Source organism: Thamnophis elegans, chromosome 4 (genome assembly GCF_009769535.1).
Source record: "Thamnophis elegans isolate rThaEle1 chromosome 4, rThaEle1.pri, whole genome shotgun sequence".
NCBI classification, from domain to species: Eukaryota; Metazoa; Chordata; class Lepidosauria; order Squamata; family Colubridae; genus Thamnophis; species Thamnophis elegans.
This window is the reverse complement of record NC_045544.1, coordinates 31,145,484-31,167,523: the sequence shown is the minus strand read 5'-3', so window position 1 is coordinate 31,167,523 and position 22,040 is coordinate 31,145,484. Positions and strand designations below refer to the sequence as shown.

Here is a 22,040-nt window from a genome sequence, read left to right as displayed (position 1 = left end):
CTAAATCAGGTGGGGAGAAGTCAAACAATATCTTTCTAATTGCTTTTGAAATATGTTACTTAGATTCCACGATGAAACAGAGATCAAAGAATAAGCCTGGTGATTACTTTTCATTTATATATATATTTTTCTTGGATTCCAGCTGCAATTTTTATATCTAGTTCCTACCCAGTAATAATATTTGTATTTCTGATTAGCTAGTATTATTTTCATTAGCTTCAAAAACATTTAGAATAGGAAAAATTAGAATCAGAAAAAAATTAACACCAAAACGCAGGTTGAAATCATATTTATACTGAAATATCTGGCAGTTTCATATTCCCCCACAGCAAGTATATTATCTTTTCCACATTATAAAAGGCATTTTACTCAATCACAGAATAGCATATTTACCTACCCAATATTTGGTCGTTCTCAATAAGGGAATCATTTTTTTCACTTCTGCTGATTTTAAATACTAATTTGCAAACATTAAGCAGATTCTTCCCACTCACTTTCAGCTATAAGGAAAAATGGAAAAGAAAATATATCTTAAATAACTATACCTTATGTTTTAGCTGTTCTTTTAACAGCAGATATGCCACACAGCTCATATTATAGGTGGTCCTTGACTTACAACTATTCATTTCGTGTCCATTTAAAGTTACAACTGCACTGGAAAAAGTGACTTGGTACCATTTTTCACACTTACCATTTCAGCATCCCCATGGTTCTGTGATCAAAATTTTGATGCTTGGCAACTGCTTCCTATTTCTGTTGTGTCCCATATCATGTGATCACCTTTTGTGACCTTTTCACAAACAAAGTCAATGGGGAAGCCAAGTTCACTTAACAACTATGTTACTAACTTGATAACTGCAGTAATTCATTTAACAACTCTGGTAAGAAAGGTTGTAAAATGGGGCAAAATTCATTTAACTATGGTCTTGCTTAGCAACAGAAATGTTGGGCTCAATTGTGGTCGTAAGTCAAGGACTACCTATATGTACATGCTGCACTTAACTGAAACTAGAAACATTTGCAGCCTTATCACAGCTTTCAAACGTATTCCAAAACAAGTACTCAGATAAGAGCTCCCATATCAAATGATCAACATATGACAGCCATTTATCTAATCCAAGATTAATGGAGACGGAAAAAAATCTACAAGAAAGAAAGTGGAAAACAAATCTCAATACAATCTTAAGACAGGTATTCCATTTATACACCAGGTCCAGCATTCAATACTACATCATATAAAACAGGGCTTCCTGTTATATCCAATGTACTTGAATGTGATATAAAACTATCTGCAAAATGCTGGTTAATCTAATGACATTAAATCAGTTCCCATGTTATATGCATTTGGGTAATTCTAACTGAAATAATCCTGCTTTAGACACTACATTACAGGAAGAAAAATGTAATCATTGTTATCCACACAGATAATTGCATACCCACGCACATATAGAAAATCCTAATTTCCTTGATGAATACATTTTCTCATCACTTGAATCCAGCATACCATTCTGAATGTGTGAATGGAAAAGTTGTTGAAAGTAGAAAATTGTTAAAAACTTAGCAACAAGTTCTTAAAAGTATGGCATAGCTACTAGGTGATGATTAGAAGGTCCTGACAAATGTCTCAGTTACAACTATGACAAACATATTTTCAAATAAATTAAATAGTATATCACAAATTACACAAGCATGATATGATAGTAACAATTGCCAGCACTTTGTAAAAATGTTGTATAAATTTTTGAATGGTTTAGGAGAGATACCATACACTATAATAATGAATATTTGTTTTCCTCTGGAGTTTCTTCTGCTATCTATACCTTTGATATTCAACCAATCAAGAATGAAGTCAGGGAATGTGGTTTATGATTTATTCTAGGACTCCAGTAAATATATTCAAATAAATGCATTTGTTGTTATGCCTTGAAAGCAAAAACTCTCACAAAGTGTAGCTCTTTTTGGCATACAGTTTAGTTCAAAAAAATTGACTAGAATGAGCACATAGTATTTTTGTCTACTATTGTGTGCTATCACTTGGGTTGAAATTCTATATTTATTTACTTGGAAGTAAACTAAATTCTAAGTAGACAAAGGAGTAACTGCACTGTTAATCTCCTGGATTTTAAGTAAACAAAAGAAAATTAAGTGTAATTTTGAACAGTGCAAAGTTGAGTTTTGCAATCTCTTGTGAAAAATTGATTTAGTAGTTAACGTTTAGTCATATTTCTCAGGATATAACTACCAGATTCATACAAGTATCCTATAATCACATTCTGTAACAGGTATGACATATTTAACTTACACCCAGAATGATTTTTGCTAATTTCAAGCCAAGAGGATCTGAAGTAACATCAACTAATTTATATAACATCTTCAACAGTAAATTTCGTCTCTTGAATCGCTTGCCAAGCATATTTCCTTCTTCCAGTGTTTGATAAAGAATAGTGCAGGCATCGCAAAGTCTTTCTACATTGTTTTCTATTTGATTTGAAAAAAAGCAGAAAGTAAATTAGCGATCAAGTATTTTAAAGAGGAAGAAAGTAACTTTTTTTAACAAATACCACAAAACCTGCACTATCAACAAACACAGCTATTTAATTTTTTTATGGACACAACTGGAGAAGTTCAGTACTCCTTCTGAAAATGATCCTGGAATAAAAACTAAATAAATAGCTTTTGGTCGGCATCATTCTAATATATGTTTATGTGACTATCCCTACCTTTCCTAGAAAGAGTATGCATTTGTCTTCAACTAGATACCAAACTAGGATCAGGTGTAATCTGCTAGCATCCTTTCCATAGGCAATACAGTTCTCCCAGAGATATGGGATCAAAAATATGGGGCTTCTTTGCGCTGATGTTAAGATGAGGGAACTGAAGGAGTCAAATAAATATATTATACTTGGTAGATAGTAATAGCACTTAAGCTTATATACCTCTTCACAGTGCTTTACAGCCCTCTCTAAGCGGTTTAGAGTCACCATATTGTCCCCAACAATTTTGGATCCTCATTTTTACCCAATTCAGAAGGATGGAAGGATGAGTCAACCTTGAGCCTGGTGTGATTTGAACAGCCAAATTACAGGCAGCCGGCAGAAGTAGCCTGCAGTACAGCACTCTAAACACTGTGCCACCCTGGCTCAATTTCTTAAGGCATTCATTTCACCTCTTAAAATTCCTAAAACCATTTCCAAAACAGGTCATGGCTCTACTTATTTTTGAAACATGGCCTCAAATATGCCATTTTGACTGGCAAAGTGCGGGGCGGAGGGGAATAGGCAAGACAAATGTTGCAGAACCTCTGGGGTTGTTCGTAAGGGTGAACAACTCCTCTGATGCTGCAACATTTGTAGTTTTGGGACATGTTTGTAAACACTATGAAATGCTTATTGCGTAACTTCAAACGTTCACTAAGGAAACACTCCTAACCTGGGGATTACCTGTATTTAGTAATGGTTTGTATTTGTTACAATTAGAAAAAAAATACCCACAAATATGGTGGTCTCGTTTTGGTCTTTTAATTCCTAATATGGGGTTTGTCATTCAAAACATCTAAAATGTAACAGGTAGCCTACTTCTAGTATATATCATTAATATTTAAAGCCGCTTTGAATACTTATCATATGCATTGTTAACTGACTTTTAAACCTTGCAAATACATCTTTATATCTCCATCCCACTTTGCCCCCAGTCTAAAGTAAGAGCAGGAATATAGGCTATCTTGCTAGCAATGGGACTGTTTAAAATTGGTAATAGGAAAACATATTATTAGAATAAAATTAAGCCTTGAAAAGTCTAGTTTATGAAACCCAAACAAATTTTATGGAACAATAATATTTACCAATCTCTAATATATGTAAAATTGGTAAAACTTTTATTTTCCAATAGCTTTCTTCTTCTTCTTCCATTTCATTTGCTTCCAAATTATTTTCTGAAACATATATTATTGAAGAGATATATTAACAATTATTTTCAAATAGTCACACAACAAAACTTATGGCAAAACATTTAATAAGACTTTAATTTGTTTTCTAACAATCAAGTAAAACAAATATTTCAAAATATTTTTTTTAGTTATCTAACTTCAACAATCTCGATAATAAAAAAAAGAAAAACAGGAAACTTAAGCAATGGCAGACAAGTTCAGAATTTCCTTCTCTAGGTGGTTTATTGGTATAACCACAGCTTTGTATGCTGGTCACAAAAATGACACTGGTCTACATTTATTGGCTGCTGTTTTTAGCATGTAAAATCCAAAAGCCTTAGCAACACTGAGCTTCAGATAACTGAATGTTAGTTTTCTTAAAAATCTACCCTCTATACAGAAGAGAATAATTACAATTCTATTTAGTACTAACTTGCTAGTTTTTCACTTGAATAAATTAACATTTTATTTTGGTTCACAGAAATCTTTCTTTAGTAAAATCACAAAAAGCTGAGCCACTGCAAAGTGCCTGTAAACACACAATAGATCAATCCGGAGAGTTTAGCCTTGCCAAACGTGATCTGGGCTGTCATGTCAAAAAACTAATCTCTATTTTCTTTCGTATAATCAAATTACATGTATATGTGCACATACACAAACACACAAATGGCACCCATTTTTATTTATAAAATTATGTGCTATAAATTTATATGGCTCAGTATGGCTTAAAATCTCTTCCATTCCTTCTTCCCAAGTTGATAAGAAATATAGCAGATGTTTTTAGAGTTAGAAGACAGTCCAAATTTGATAATATAATGAGATCATATCAGGTACAGATGGGAAAAGTTTACTAAAAATCAGTGAATACTAACTAGTGAGGGACATAAAAGGGAAGGTAGCAAAATGCTCATGGAAATGCTGTGGGTTTCTCATAATCCCCAAGTAATTTATTTATATATAAAAATTATATATACATATACATATACATACACACACACACACACACACACATATATATATATATATGCAGGTTTTGGTATATTCAGGTCTTTTCCCATGTAAGATTGAGAGTATCTTGGTCAAACTCTCAACCTTGAACAGGGAAAGACCCAAATACACCAAAACCTACATACCTGAACCCGTGAAAATCTACAAAAATATATCTATATATGTATTTGTGTTTGTACATATATACATACACACATACATACACATATATATATATACACATACACATATATACACACACACATATATATATGTGTGTGTGTGTGTGTGTGTGTGTGTGTGTGCGCGCGCGTAGGTTCCCGCATAACTCTGGAACACCTTAAGCAATTTCAACCAAACTTGGTACACAGATGACTTACTGTCTGGAAAAAAAATACTGTGGGAGTAAGACACCCCTGGGGAGATGGGGTGTTCTGTTAAGATACAGCCTGTTTTGCCTTAAAATGGCTTCTATCATACTGCCCTAAAATGAATACTACTGTACAGTGGAGTTGCCATGGTAACAGCTTCACGATACTCCACAAGGGGGTTTCCTCTGGTAAGGGGGAAAATCCAACATTAGAAATTATTTTTGGTCTGGACATTTTCCCCTTATAAATAAATACACGTGCAATGCTGTGTTATCGGCTAGTTTAAGAATAAAAGTACGTGTGTGTGTGGGGAGACATTCTTAGGTAATAAAATTCAGTGAAAAACAAAAGAATGAAATTAATAATAAAACACAACCCATCTGATAAATTTAATTGTTGCTAATAAAACTACAGGATCAGGATGGTGTAATGCAAATTTCTTCAAACCCCAGGGTTCCACAAAAGACTAAAGGCAAATAAAAAAAGAGAGTCCATAGCAATTTTTCTGTGATATAACAGTAAGGACCAGCTATATGAAAAAGACCCCCTTGCCTGTTTTTGTGCTCAAACTGTCATCATTCTGTGTCTGTTCGAGAGATAGGCAGGAAGGATTCTGGGAAATCCTTTTTTAACTAACAGGTTGTATGAAGAACTCTGGACAAATGATTTCAATTTTGGAGCAGAACTAGGGAGACTATGGTTCAAGTCTACTTCCGCCATAGAAACACACTGGATGACTTCAAGCCATTGGCTTTTCTCACCCCAAAACATCCCCTAACCTAAGGACAAAAATTGACATATATGAATATACAAGCTCCTGATGGAATAACAGGAACTTGGAAAGCAACGGAATAAGTTGCTTGCTCTAAACTGTTTATTGCTTCAAATTTGAACCATAGGTTTTAATTGGGATTAGAAATGCATCAGTAGTCAGCACTTATAGCTTAATTTTCTACATCTGACCATCTCATCTGACCAACTGACTGAAATTTATGAAATGTAAAAGCACGGTGATGTATAGCAGTCTTTGTGTATTTAATAATTTTCTCCTTAAGTCATATTAACATTCTAATTGGTGGTAGCAATTCCTAGAAGGGACATGTAAGCCATACTCAAAGATTTCCTTGACTATACTAGCGTTGGGATCCCAGATTCTATATAGCTGTATCTGGAGCCAGATTAAGTCTCATTTTAGACCCCTTTTCCACCTTAAAATCTCCAGACACTAGGTATGATAATTAATGATACTTTATATATCCAAATTTCTGGATGACTAATCTCAAGAGTTTCAGATAAGTGTTGACAAACATGAGGGATACAATGGAACTTCATGATATTATATTGTTTAATGTTGTGGAATGGAATACAAGTCCCCAAAATCACTGATATAATTTCTCAACTAAGGACTACGGTTTCTAAGTCCTCCACAGATAAACCACTGGGTGACACTGCATTCCTGCTCTATAATTCTCATCATATTACAATGTAACAAATATTGATTATATTCTGTGATAACTTTAAAACAAGATTATTCATTCTAATCAATATAATCTAACACTGCTAGATTAATTCCAATGCTTTGCCCAATAATTATGCAATTAATTCATAAATTAAATCATCTTTTTAATTAAACACTTTGTGGCTGTCTCCAAGTTTCAAACACCTCATTCTTTCATCCCATGTCTGCCAATTTCACAGGGCAAATAAAAGTCTAAGGATCAACCTTCCAATAATTTGTACATGACTTATCATCATATATTATTTTTTGTTTACCTTGGACTCTTACAAAACAAGGATATCTAAACCAGAAGAAATATGAACATTATATAAAAAATATCCAGCTTTTAGCTTCATGAAAAAACTTCGCTTGAAAAAGTATGATCAAAGAACAAAGTCTTATTTATGTTAGTCTTTATTACATATGCAGCACTCATCCAGCATTTTCAACTGTCCAAATTCTCAAGGAACCAACATTGTTTTATGACTGGGGAAAATGTTTGGGATGTTTATTTATTAAATTGTTATCCCACCTTTATTATTATAAGTAATTCATAGCTGCAAACATACCTAATACTCCTTTCTCCTCCTATTGCTCCCACAACAAAACTTACAGTCTCTCTTTTCTAGGCCAGCACCTTAACCACTACATTAAATTGGCTGGCCACACTAAATTCAAACTGGACGTTAAAGCACTAGCAGTTTGATTTTTGTGAACTAAAAATAAATAAGATTTTTAAAACTTAACTAGGAAAGTATACATTGAAAGGTAAAAATCCTTATTAATGTAAGATATTCACAAAAGCAATGTTAACCAGTATGCTTAGCTATCGTAGCTGAGTGTAAATATTGAACATAGTATATAATTGTTTTCCTGAGCTGAAAAATATGCTAAAGAAATCAAGAGACTATGTCTAGGAAAAAGCAATGGCATTTTTATAAAAGATCATGAAAACTATGTATATTTTTATGCCAATACATAGAATAATTAAAGCAATAGTCACTTAGAAACTGAAAAAAAGAATGAAAAAAAGTAGACATCTGAATCAAAGATACGAAGAATAGCCCCAGACGACAAGAAAAACTCAACCAATCCATGCTGTAAAAAAGACTGACAGACTATTCCACTGAGGCAATAATTACTAAGTAGAAACTCAATTTTGGGCATGTAATGATAGCCGAGGATGAAAAGAGGATGAAACTAGATAAAATTACCAGTACTAAATTGGTAAAGTTGAGAGATGTAGAAGATAGGAAGGCAAAGTAGATAGATGAAATCAGAGATAACCCTGAATGTCCATAGAATAACTGTGGATCATCACCAGGAACACATCAAGATGGAAGGTAATGGTCCATAGAATCTCCAGGAGTCAGGCTTAACTCAAGACAGTCAATACAAATGAGCTTGAGCAAGCCAAAGATCAGGAGAAGAAAGAAATTAACATTTAGTTTTATTTTATCAAATGATTTGACAACATAATTCCTGCTTTGTATGTTATGATAAACCAGCATTTGTGAACAATTAGGTTAAGTCAAATTTTCTTTTATTTTTTCCTTTTGGACACATGGGAAGACTACTTAAGATTGAAACTTTGCTCTGGCTTGCCAAAGCTCATTCACTTATTATTACATTACAATGAAAAAATACATATGGGCTAAGTATGTAACATGTACCTGATTTAGTTGCCGATTTAGTCATTTCAGTATAGTCTGGATATGATAAAGGAGACTCTTGTTTATTAAACTGGTCACTAAAAGGAGGGGGAAATTAGCAGTAATTTTTTAAAATGCCAAAAAGCCATCAAAATTATGAATACATATATATATTTACTCTGACCTTTCACCCACTAAACTGGGAATGCATTTTAATAAGTAGAGAACCCCTTTTTAACACTGATGATCTTGCCACAAACTATGCTACTAGATCTCTCTGCATCCCAAACAATTTGGATTTCCTCAGGAACCAAAATTATACACACTCTTTCTCTCTTCCTCTCTCTCATATGACAATTGCTAAACAAATTGAGCAGGGATATTCATCAATATCTTTTATTCCATTTATACAAATTATTTATCATAACTTTTAATCAACCGCTGTGACCAAGTACTTCAAGTAAATTCATAACTTTCTGACAGGTTAAGGCAGGAATGTCAAACTTGTGGCCTGGGGCCAGATGCGTCAGATACTGGCCACGCCCACCCCCAGTTTAGCAAAGGGGGGAGTTGCAATGTCACGTGATGATGACGTGATGACACGAGTTTGACAACCCTGGATTAAGGAGTTCACCCTTCTCTTGCAAACAAAAGAAATCTCCTGTAATCTAATTTGGTCAGAGGATAGCAACACTCATTACAGCTAACTGCAACTCACTATTAGATGATCAGTGCTCCCAAGAGGTTTGTTTTTAGCACACTCTACCAAGAGTTGATACAGCACTGAGAATGAGTGGGCGGTCAAACCACCTGTTTCTCAAACTAAATTGTCTCACCACAACCAGTTTGGGAATCAGCTGGGAAGAAAAGGAGCAGAAGTCTGTTTGCTCTCCCCCTGGATAAGCTGAGGAAAGGAAATTGAGCATTTATTTATATCCTCTGGTCAAAGTCTTGAAAGCAATACCCAATCCTATATGCTACATGTATTTATTTTTAATTAACAGAGAATATAAATGGGTTAAAAGACAAAATATTTTACCTCCTCTTAGATTTCTGCCTGTTTCCTCATATCAGAAATGAAACTGCTGCTTCTTTCATAAATGATTTAATATTAAATGCATTGGTCTCATTTATTTACGTAATATATTTAACATGATTTCATACAGTGTTTTAAATTTAATATATCCATGTTGCAGTAAAAGAATCATACCACAAGAGGTCATCATTACTGAACATAAAAACTGATGAGCTTGTGAGCCTGAGCAGCTACAATCATGTAACACAAACTGTAAGCCACAAGATAGGGAACAAAGCATGGAAACCTTACATTCCATAAACACTAGTTGATCAGCAGTCGATATAAATGCAACATTTAGGTATTGACATTAGCTTTAAAAAGTTTTAAACTTTGTTCCTTTGTTTTTTCACAAACAGGACATTTTCCAGTTTCACTTTGTAATGTGTAGAAAAGCGAAAAACCTACATGGAGTTCTAATACTTGTTAGTCTTAAGCAAAAGATTTTCATTAACAAGGCACCTGATTTATCTTAGGAAAGATTGAGAATAAGGATAATTCATATTTATTATAGAAAAATCTTAATTTTAATTTTTTTTATTTCTAAATCTATTTAAAACCATACATTAGGAGCTGTGTTACTATTTCATGGGAACTGTTTAAATAAGCAACTTTTATCGCCTACATACCTATGAAGTTATAAAATAGAGTCAGTTGAGACATTTAAAATTAGAGATGTATCATTTAACCCAGCCTACCTATGAGTGTAATTTCTATATTTAAAAGGAAATGCACCTAAGATTTCATAGTTTACTGGTACAATTAATATTGTCAGTAAATTACGCTTAAGCAATTGTGGCATTTAAACAAGTAGCTTTGAGTAAGGAAAAGTGAAAATACATGGTCAGAGCTTAGTTAGATTAGGTATAGGTAATTGCAACAAACTGACATAATAATTCTAAAATGTAAAATACAAAAATAAATATATGAACAAATGAGTACATTTAACTATTAACAATCTGCAGGGGGTTTACTCTTAGCAATTATAAAGAAGAGTATATACCAATCCTCTTGCAACCTAATATTCACTTGGGTACGAAAACTAATTCTCAGTTCAGTTTCTATATACAATGAATAAAAACAAATTTTGGAACACTGGATTTTTTTTTTACACATTATGGCATTCAAATTATTTTAAAGCATACGATGAAATGATATAGATCAAACTCAGGCCTCAATCCTATGCATTCACTCAGAAAGAACAAAGATCTGATTGGTCCTAAAAACAACACTGTAAATTGTATACCCTGAAGTAACCACAGTGTACTGGGGAGCAAGGGGGGAGCAGCTATTGCCGGCTTTAGTTAGTATATCAACTAGTTTGTCCTTTCCTGAACACAAACAGCTACTAATGATGTGCTTCTTTTGATAATTTTGAACTTCAAAGGCTATAACCTGTTCTAAATGGGGTTACTTTTGTAACTGAGGCAGAAGCTAAAGCTGTAGCTACAATGGACCAATTGGGTATTTATATATAACAGTTCTGCTGAAATAACTACCCTGGCTTGTAAAGCCAGATTTAAAGTTTTGCTTTTGACATGTAAGAACCTAACCAACTTGGGACTAGATATTTTGATGGCTCAACCGTACTGATCCAGACATTAATTGACAGACTCTAAAAGTGACTTCTAGTTGTTTGTTTATATTCCCAACCTGCTCATAAATATACCTTCCCTTGATCTTGGCCTCTTCCATACGGAGAAAGTTTTCTTCCTGTTTGTTTGTTTGTTTTTCTTGTATGGTGTTTTTTTTTTACAGTACTATACTTAATGTATTTCTTATTTTATATTTTGAAAGTAACTTAGGGACATTTATTATAGGATGCTGGATATAAAATCTTATCTATTTATTTATATTTATAAATAAATAGATATAAATATATAAATTTATATTTCTAGGCCACCCAACTTCTACAACTCTGGCCAACTTAACACCGAAAAACAGTAAAATTTGAAATAACCTCTAAGTACATGTTACCAGGAGAAGCAGTAGCTAACTCTCACCCCCACCCAGAGATACAAATAGATAACACCCCAATCCTGCTTTACTCTAACCTAAGGCCTATGGAAATATGTTTTTAATGCATTTAAGCTGGTAAGTTGGGAGTCATGCAAATCTCTGGGAGAATGCTGTTCCAGGACAATATGTGTGGAGAAAATGGTACAGTTAAAAAAAAAGATACTGACCTTTGCCTGCTGAATTGTGCTGAAAATGGTATGTTTCTCACTTGTGGAAAAAATTCTTCTCCTACTGTCTTATTATGCTGGTCTATATAAACTACTGGAAGACAGGCATCCCTGATGCTGAACTGGACAGGCAGCTTTTGTGAAAAACCTTCATGATCACTCCTTGGAATAAAATGCTCTTCAAAATACAGCCTCTTACCTGTATTAAACAAAACTTGCAATATTCTCACTAGGTAAAATATGTAGAAAGATACCTTTTAAGATTGAAAAACAACATCTGTTCAGAAATAACAGTTGCTCATGTATTTGCTGTTTCACCTAACTGCAACTGAACAACTACTGGTAGTCCTCAACCTGACAAATGTAATGGAGTCTGCCCATCATACTCATAAATCATGAATGTCAAAAATCAGGCCATTCATGTGACTGAGCCAATTTTAAGACCTTTTGGTGGTGGTTCATTAGATGTATGCTGCCATTGTTCAGTGAACCAATGGGTTGGTTTTGCCAAAACGACGAAGTAAATCCTGGTTTTCAGCAAAACTACATTGTAAAAACCATAGTCACATGACCACGGGATGCTGCAAATGACTGTAAATGTGGGCAGAGAAGCCAACATGGGGTAATTTGATGGGGGGGGGAGGGAAGAGTTGCCATCAGAACTTTGAAACTGGGTTGTTAAATACAGGAAAGTCTCATAACTTTGAACAGTTGTTCACTCCAGGACTACCTGTATAATGTACCTTTGTAAAGAATAGAGGTGATTGGTTTTTCCTTGCATCAAATATTTTTCTAAAGGTATATATATGTATAAAGTGTTGGTAAAAAAGTTTCAACAAAATGTCAACTGTTTAAAACCTCCTGAAGAGGCTTGTCTTTAACCCTTTCTAGCAAGGTCACTCACTAGACTGAAAGCATAATGGACTGATGGCTAATTTAAAGCTCAAACTAATATATGGAGATTATAATATCATACATACATCATTACCTGGGAGTGAATCTCACTAAATTGAGCAGTACTTACTTCTAAGGTGGAAATACGTGTAGGGTTACATTAATTAAATCGGCAACAGGTTTATTGATGGAAGAGTGAAATCTAGATTCATATTCAAAGGCTACCTTCATTATTTTAAAAAGGGATTTGTGTTAAAGAGAAAGTTATGGATTAGTATTCTTACAGTCATTGGGAAGAAATAGTTTATCTGGAAGTAGATTTCCACAGGAAACATTTTTAAACAACCTTGCACGAGCATTGCTGACTTTTCTGATCTCCTCTGAATCCACTGGTGATACAGGTGGGGAAACACAATAGTCTTCATAATTAGAGGCTGATGACAATAATTTTGGCTTCTGTTACAAAACAAAATTTAATGTAGCATATGAATAATTCAACCACAAAAGTGCAAATTCCTAATTCCTTAGAAGATATTCTCACAAAGGTTACACTGGACATGACAAAATTTGAACCAAAACTAAAAAGTAAATTTTGTAAAAATGCATAGGCATTAATCATGTTATTAATTCCCAACAGGCAGAGCTATTTCTCTGGTTTTAAGGGTTTTTTTACAATCATTTCTCTTTTTCATATTACTTACATGATATATATGATATTTATTGGGTAAAATTTGACAAAATGTGCCAATGTACACAGGATGCACTTTTTTAAGACTGCAAATAATATGAGAAATGCTTGTAAAACAATCTCAAAATGAGAAAAATACCAATTAATTTTCAGCAGAAGGTGGGATTATAGTTAAGTACTCTATAACAAAGTCTGCTATTGATTGCATCCTCCAAAAATGCAAGAACCAATACCGTATTTTTCACACTATGACACACTTCCCCCCCCCCAAAAAAAGTGGGTGGAAATGTCTGTGCATCTTATAGAGTGAATATTGTGGCGAAGGGAAGAGGGTTGGTGCGGCAGCGGCGTTTGCCACCACCTGTCACTGCCACTGCCGCCTGTCACCGCTGCTGTTCACCACTGCCAAGGAACACTGGAGCCTTCGCTGCCAAGCAGCTGATCAGCCTCCCGGAATACCGCCTATCAGCTGTTCTAGATGGTGATCGCTGCCTTCACCATCACTGCTAATCACTGCTGCCGAATGGCACCAGTGGTGATCAGCGATGGTGATCCCCGCTGCCTAGAACAGCTGATTGGCGGTATTCCAGGAGGCCGATCCAATTGCCAATCAGCTGCTCAGCAGCAAAGGCTCCAGCATTCTCCGGCGGCGGCAGCAGCTCAGCTAAATTGACCAGTGGTGGAAGCAACGGAGCGGAGACATTGACGAGCCACATGCTGGGGCTGCGATAATATGCTGAAGCTAACCAAGCTGTTTGCTGCAAGGACGCTAGCCAGACGAATACTGGATGGATGCTGGGAGGCAGAGGCAGATTTTTTTTTCTTATTTTCTTCCTCTAAAACTAATGTGCATCTTATGATCTGGTGCATCGTATAATGTGAAAAATACAGAATTTAGTCCTTCTGATCTGGAAGTATCTTCTTGCCCCTTGAATCATATAATTAACAAAAGGTGCAGATGCTCTTTGAATCAAAGGAGTAGAGCTCAGGGTTTTTTTTCTCCTGAACAAGAGCATTCTTTAGCCTAATCACCATCATCACTGGGGAAGCCAACGGTCACAGAAAAAATATGCTACATCTTTTATAGTGAGTGATAGCTAAGGGCTGTATTCTGGCCTAGATGTGAACTATCTGGTTGCTATAGGCTAATTGTGGAATATATTTTTCTCTTCTCAAATTGCAAATTCGCTCTCCTGTTCTGAACCTAGAGTTTATTGCCTGGTAATAACAGTAAAGATGGCAACTTTTCAAACTTCTTTGCCCCTCCTGTGACCTGAGTACCTTCCCCTTGATGCATACCCCCAGCCAGGTCACAATCTTGAGCAGATGACAAACTCTCCAGTGGACTATGGCAGTAGGTTTAAGCATCACGTTACATAATCCCTACAAATTACAGGTTTTCTTAATGTCAAGATTTAATTGAGCATAGAGTATACAAGCATTGCCAAAAATAAATACGCACATGGTCCAGTGGGCTGAGGCGTGCACAAGAGACAGGCCTTGACTCAACTGACTCAAAGCTTGAAGAGTGGAGACTAGAATGAAAAACAAATCATAATAATCAATGTGTAAGCAGCTGTTTGTGTGCTTTTCACCATAAGATTTCCTTCTGTGTGTCACTAATGCAGTGAAAATATTTTTACTGCCAAGTTGCTTAATTTACCTCAAACTCCTTTCTTGGAATAACATGTAAAGGATAAAAATGCTTTGTTATAAAGAAAAACAAAAATGTTCGTTTTATCTCATAGATTCCTAGCTGGTAAATTCAGTGGAAGAATTAACACTGTTATTGTTTTGGTCCCTTCTATGTGGGGTGATGAATAATTACAGTGGTTAGCCATTCAGTGACAAAGCTTCTCCTATATAAGCAATTGTTTCTGGAATCACAAAACCAATAGAAAAAAGAAGAGTTTTAGCCAGTATATTGCAACAGCTTTGCTTCCTACACACAAACCTAGTAATGGTTTTGGATTGGAATTTTCATTTTAGAAGTGAGTAAATATTTCTAGAGGATCTATGTTGTAATAAGATATGGACAACTGAATAGCTGTTGTTTTTTAAATTGAGAATTATGAGAAATATTGTCATGCCCCCATCGGAGCCTGAATCTGCAGGGGAAGATGAGCTGGAACAGGAGCCGACAGAGGGGGCAGCTCTGTTGGCTTTGGAGAAAACTGGGGAAGGACAGAGCCAGTCCAGGCAAGGTTTTCATGATTAGAAAGCCTTGTAGACAGGGGGGAGGAGACACAGAGCTCAGGTAATGAGCAAGGACCACCCCCTCCTGATCCTAGAGCATGAAGAGAAGAAAGCAGGCTAGAACAACGCAGACTGAGCTGGCTATGAGGGAGGAGAGTGCCCTGCCCCCCCTTCACAAGGCACACCTGGGGACTAAGATGTAAGGAGATGCCAGTGGGAGGGGCATTTATTGGGAATCTGTGGAACCTCATGTGCACTTGCTGATGCCTGAAGATTACTGTGCTCTGTTTTACTTGCCCAGTTTGCCTGCTTCACTGAATGTCTTGCTCTGGTTACTGTTTTGCTACTGGACTTCTGACCTTAGTTACAGCTTTGCTCACCTTGCTTATTGGACTACTCATAGCCAGAGGCGTGTGACAGCATTGCTCCGGGCTTGTAGTAAACATGGGGACATTTGGGGGCAAAGTTGGAGCAATAAAGGGGAATTAGACCTGTTTTCTGGCTGTACTGCTTTCATGCCACACTCTTGGTCATCACAAATATTCAAATAAGTTTCAAGCCTAAGTTCGGTATGAACGTATCCCCCCCCCTTTTTTTTTCATACCTAAAAGCAGAAGGTGGTCTATTTTCAGGTGTTCTTGAAGAGGTGGAACCAAAAAGTTTCCTTCGTTCATCTCTTGGTGTAAATGGCCTTTGAGTTCTTAACGTCCTTAGTGCACTTCGTGCTTCATTTATTATCTCAGCACTAGTCTTCTGGACAGGTAATATAGGTTTATAGAATGCTTCTGAATAGTCTACATTATTGTTCTTTGAAGACTGCATATTGCTGCACAGAAAAATATTAAAGACAGGATTATTTCCTATGTACGTTTTTAGAGTTCAGATTACACAGTAATGTACATCTAATCCTAGTAGTTCCCAATATACTGGACATTAGTCCATGCTGCTTAGCCATCTGTCTGCACTGCAGATTAGCATAATCAGTCTAGTCTATACATAAGCAAAAACCATACTATGACAGGATTCTCAATACAGTACGCTGATATACATACATTTATGATATATAAATTCCAACTGTAATGAATATCCTTCAGCAAGAAATCAACAAATACACATAAGACATATATACAGTAATAAACAGTCATTTCTGATAAATTTGAAGAATGTAGATCTTATAAAATAAAATTGGACCCTGGCAGGATTACAGCTGAATATCAAGCCAGTCAGCCTATTAGTTAACTAGAGTCCTAAGCTATTCAAAGCTTTAAAGCTTAAGACCAACACTTAGAATTAAGTCTGGAAAACAACAAACAAATGGAATCAGTGAAGATTCCATATTGGAATAAAACTCCATACTGGAATAAAAACATCGTAATATTATTTGTTAATTAACAAGCATAATTGCTGCATTTTGCAACAACCTATGGAATTTTGTTCCAATCTCTGGAACCTATTCAATAGTAGAGCTATTTTAAATAGTCCAAATATGATCTAATCGAAATATGGAAAACCAGATCAGATTCCTAGATTCCCCGCTAATGCTAATCACAGTGTTAAGAATTTTTAAGGTCTCATTTAAATATCTTTATGTTGCCTAACTTTACCTCGTTTCTGAAAAATTGTGGGCTTTCATTTTCTTTCTCTCATATTAATGCTTTATGTGAAACACTTCTTGATTTTTTTTTTGCTGTTCTGCACTTATCAGTGGAAGAACTGGCCCAAGCAGGACAGAGTTAATAAGATAGAAACACAATAGAATGCCTTAGAACAGTGTTTCTCAACCTTGGTGACTTTTAAGTCCTATGGACTTCAACTCCCAGAATCCCCCAGCCAGCATAGGTATGCTGGCTGGGGGATTCTGGGAGTTGAAGTCCACAGGACTTAAAGTCACCAAAGTTGAGAAACACTGCCTTAGAAGTTGAAGTAAGAAATAATGACTGCACATCTAAAGTTTGATGAAAGTCTTACAAGTAGCAAAGCAGCATGTCATCTTAAGTCTTCTAAATACTCAATACCCCCAAAATAAATGTTATAGATCACTTAGACCTACAGTACCAAAGGTCCAATTAAAACAGCATATCCACACTCTTACCATGTTATTAAAGAAAGTTTACAGACCATCTGAACTGTTCAGAGATTTGAACCTGCTTAAAGAACAGCAATTGTTCCAGCTAACAAAGCTTCTTCTGATACTGGAGCTACAATTATTCTTGCCCTACTTAATGACAAAAAACCCACGCAGAAGTATAAGAAGCACAGAAAATCTTTTTACAAAGATGAAAGATACACAAAAGCCACTCATTGAAAGCGTCTCTGTTACATGCTCTCACAGCCAAACATGGTAATTCTCCAAGTTGAAAGAAAACTACACTGATATCCCTTTATAAAAGCACTTAAACACCTATTAGTTTATACTTTAGTCAGTGATGCAATAATGACATTTTAGCAGGATTTGAACGATAAAGACAAAAACCTAGTTTCAAAAGATAGAAGGCAACACTATTGCTGATTAGTATTTAAATATTAGTCAAGAAAAATACTAACATCATTTTAGAAGAATAATCAATTTAAAAAATAACTACGTTCCCTTTCACTATATATAAATGAAACTTGTTTTAATGCATTTATAATTTTTAAAAAGCACACCAAATCAGTTACTTTCTGTGTTAGTCAGCAATCCATTTAGAATATTTAATTTGTTACTTGCAAGGCATAAAAAGACACACCAATTTCAGTGTAATTTTTGCAGTGCTCATTTCCAAATTATTTCTTTTCAAGCCCAGAGAGCAGAAATATATATTTCATCACAGAGAAGGTGGCTTGTTTTACATATCTGTACTTAATTAAACCCAAACCTCTGAAGCTAAATGTGTGTGAACTGGTTCCACTGGAATGCATTAAGTAAAAAGGAAATATTAAAATCTAGTTGTAATAGTATATCCATGCCTGTGTTTACTTGCAAATGAATTTATGAAAAATCTTATTCTACAGTTTTTGTAGATGATTCAAGTAACTTTCCTAGTATCAAGCAGATCATCCTTGCTGTTCCTTTTCTTCTTTATAGTTCCACCCACACAACTATTCCATTTACTTTTATTTTGTCCAGTTTGTCTGTTTTTAGCTTCTGAATTAATTATTTTGCACCTTATTTAAGCAACCACTTAAATAATGAATAAGAAACATAGAATAAAAGCAAGCTGCCCTGGAAAAACTTAATTTTTCCAGCTGTACTTAGTAGTCAGAAACCCAAGATGGCTTTAGTTGAGAATTGTAAATAGTAATTCTTCAATCATCAGAGAAGACTATTTTTTACTCTCAATACATTTTTAGAAGCAGCTTGTAAATTGGCATCGAAAACAAAATATATTTTATTTAAACAGAATTCTGACCAGATCTTATTAGGCATTTGGTGTCCCTAAAGAATATCTAGCTAGAAAAATAGAAAACAGTTTAACTCTGATTTGTTTAATTTGTATCACGGTGACCAAAACTGGATATAGTATTCCAACTATGGGTTTCCCAAAGCAGTATAAATCTGTATACTGCAGCATACTGCTGGTTCATATTTAAGTGGTTGGATTCCTAGATCCCTCTCACAGTTACTGCTGTTATGCCAGGTACTACCTAAATACTTGTGCATTTAGCTTTTCTTGCCCAATGTAAAACCTTACTTTTCTGACCACTGAGTTGCATTTTGTTGTATATGGCCCAGTATTCAAGTTTGTCAAGATCCTTCTGGATCTTCAGCCCATCTTCTAAAGTTATATTGTATTCCTGTATGGTTTTCACTATCATGAATGTTAACACAAAATATAGAAAGAATAAAATGGAGAAGTCGCTATAGGCTATTTAGTCCAATCCCATGCTCACATTAACTAAGTCATCCCTAACTGCTGACCATATAACCTCCATTTAAATATCATCAGTGATCTGTCTAACAGAGATTAGAACACTCCTGGCCTGGGGCTAAATATTTTCCTTGTGTACAGTTCAAAATTACTGTATAAGATTCCTAGTAAGCAAAGATATATAAAGTGTTAATTTCCTCATCACAAAAAGAATTCAGCAGATGAAGACATTTCTATGTTTAGGTAGAAATATGTGGTGCCAACAGTAAAGAAACCCTTGAGTCAAGCTAACTATAGGATGCTTAAATAGAGTTTCATTGCCAACAGTTACAGAAGAATTCCTTTCTTTGCAAAGTTTTTCAAATTTCCAAGTCTGGCTTATAACCCCCAAATTCTGTGATGGTTTCATTTAAACACTACCAGCCTTGTTGGTTTCATTTAAACACTACCAGCCTTGTTGAATTTTCAAACTCAGATAAGCCAAGCAAGTGGTGAAATTTATTTCTTGGCCATAACCATTTTTTTTGTAACGCAAGAATTACAGAAACAAAAAGAGAGATAACATTTTTCCTGTTCCCATCCTCTCTAGTCTGTTTTTTGTTTCTTTTTTTTATAATTTTTGTTAATATTCTATTAATTACATTTCCTAGTGCTTAATAACCATTGTGTTGTCTGGGTATTTAATTTGCTTAGCAATACAGGTTCTATTCTTAATCTCCACCCCTTTTTTCCAACCACTGGTAATAGTCTCTTTGGTAATAGTCTCTGTTTGCATGGAAAGTTAAACTCCATGGCCTTAAATCAACACAGTTTATAGAGTAAAGAACAAAATCATTCTGAGAGGAGACTTATGTTCATACCTTTTATCTTGTGATAGTTGAAGGAGGATTTGAAAATTCATGACACACATCACCTAAATTATTATCCTTCCTTGCAAGAAATTTAATGTAAGGTCAGGACCAAAAGGTTAGCAGCCCTTCTATTCTCCCCAGTTCAATTTTCCCCTCTTCCCTCAACTGATACTTACAAGCAGCAAACATATGCTTGTTGTACTGTTTTTAGAGTTTTGTGGGTGTGGGAGAAGGTTATATGATGTTATGGTGTACTATTTTAATCAAAAGACATAATGTAGACTATTTGGTTTGACTCTGGCTTCTATGCTTTATAATTCATACTTTGTGATTTAGGAAGATGGCAAACACTCAGATCCTAGGGTAGTTCCCCATCTTACACCTTCAGAATCTGCAAACATCTGAACAATAGCCATGGGAACTGAGGATTCTGATTCTCCGCACATCTGGAAGACACTATGATGCATATGGAGACATCAGATTGCGTAAGACAAGTGTGATTAAAAGAATCAATGAGATTCAGCTCTCCTACCCTCATGGTTTTAAATCAATTTTCTATTTAAGTCTCTTTCTTACATATATATTCCTCTCAGTCTATTAAATTCTTAATCCCTGAAGAAACTGTCCTATATTTACTTCCTAAACAGCGGGGGATTTTAATGAAGTTTTGATAAGGAAATATCATAGTTCATCAGATGGGCTCAGAATTATTCCAAAATTACTCTATACTGAGAGGTGTTTCCACAACGTATTAGCCCATGGTTAACTAAGTCAAAATTTACTCCGTTTTCTAGACTGGTACAAGACAGTGAACTACAGCATAAACCACCTCACCAGCTGATCATGCAAGATGCTAGACTAAAATGTGGCTGGCTAGGTGTGTTTCTGCACATTATGTGAGCATTGTTATTATCATACTAACCTGGCAACGTATCTGTTGTACATACTGCATCAACTTCTGATATAAGAAAGCACAATCGCCGTTTGCTTTGTTGCAAACTCGCTATTAGCTACTACTGGCAAGCATTACGATGAAATGCAAGTTGATTCCAGCATTTGTCTACAAGAGAAGAAAGGTGAAATAAGTAGGGACCTTCGTAGGAAAGCTACGTTTCCGAGGCTGCCCCTTCAATTACGTATTTAATGTTCATTATCCCCTAAGACTCGGTGGATCCTGGTAGCCGATGGTTACTGTATACAATCACTGAATCTCACCAACAGCAGTCATGCCCATCAAAGTTTCACAGGCGAGAAGGGTGCGAAGAGGCACCTGCCATAGTAGATCGGCCAGATTCCTAACGCGCGCTAGCCATGGCAAGGCAAACACAACTTATGCCCGCGCACGCTCAACCCACGCGCGGGAAACCGAACGCAATTCGCCAGGCTTCCGCGCGGCAAGTTCCCGGCGACCCGTTACCCTAGCAACCGTACACGCACGGGCCTTCCTTCAGTACAAGCCTTCCCTTGATTCTTCGCTGCTTAGCTTAAAGCTATCGCAAAAAAAAGCTTTTGACCGAGAAAAAAAAGCTTTTGACCGAGAAACGAGAGGTTGTCACCGTACAAAAATCAGAGTTGCTTTTCTTCTCCCGCCGTAGCCGGTGTAGCATGAAAATTGCCCTTTTTAAAATTAAATACTGCGCAAACTCAGAAAAGCTGAGCATGCCCAATAGCGTCGATTGACGCCTTTGCCCTTCGCCTATTGGCAACTAGCGAGCCAAGACTGAGCATGCTCAGTGGCATTAAATGAAGTCTATTGTGCCCGTAATTTGTCTTCTTTTTCTTTTGTGGTACGCCCCCAAATAAAGGCGAGTAGTAGATATTCAGAAGATGAACAGTACTGAATATTCCTTATATAACTCTTAACGTTAT

The 22,040-nt window shown here is 35.6% G+C and overlaps 1 protein-coding gene across 1 annotated transcript in view; it reads right to left on the bottom strand.

Moving 5' to 3' along the window:
- ARMC2 (armadillo repeat containing 2) overlaps nucleotides 1-21,788 on the bottom strand; it is a 39,035-nt gene extending 17,247 nt beyond the window's left edge. The window contains exons 1-10 of the mRNA XM_032215950.1: nucleotides 21,733-21,788; nucleotides 21,094-21,231; nucleotides 16,077-16,298; nucleotides 14,739-14,811; nucleotides 12,873-13,044; nucleotides 11,695-11,893; nucleotides 8,455-8,531; nucleotides 3,842-3,931; nucleotides 2,303-2,478; nucleotides 398-500 (exon numbers count right to left, since the gene is read on the bottom strand). Coding sequence (XP_032071841.1) covers nucleotides 398-500; nucleotides 2,303-2,478; nucleotides 3,842-3,931; nucleotides 8,455-8,531; nucleotides 11,695-11,893; nucleotides 12,873-13,044; nucleotides 14,739-14,811; nucleotides 16,077-16,298; nucleotides 21,094-21,116 — 1,135 coding nt within the window. The 5' untranslated portion in view covers nucleotides 21,117-21,231; nucleotides 21,733-21,788. The remainder of the gene's footprint in view (nucleotides 1-397; nucleotides 501-2,302; nucleotides 2,479-3,841; nucleotides 3,932-8,454; nucleotides 8,532-11,694; nucleotides 11,894-12,872; nucleotides 13,045-14,738; nucleotides 14,812-16,076; nucleotides 16,299-21,093; nucleotides 21,232-21,732) is intronic.
- Between the last annotated feature and the right edge of the window lie 252 nt (nucleotides 21,789-22,040).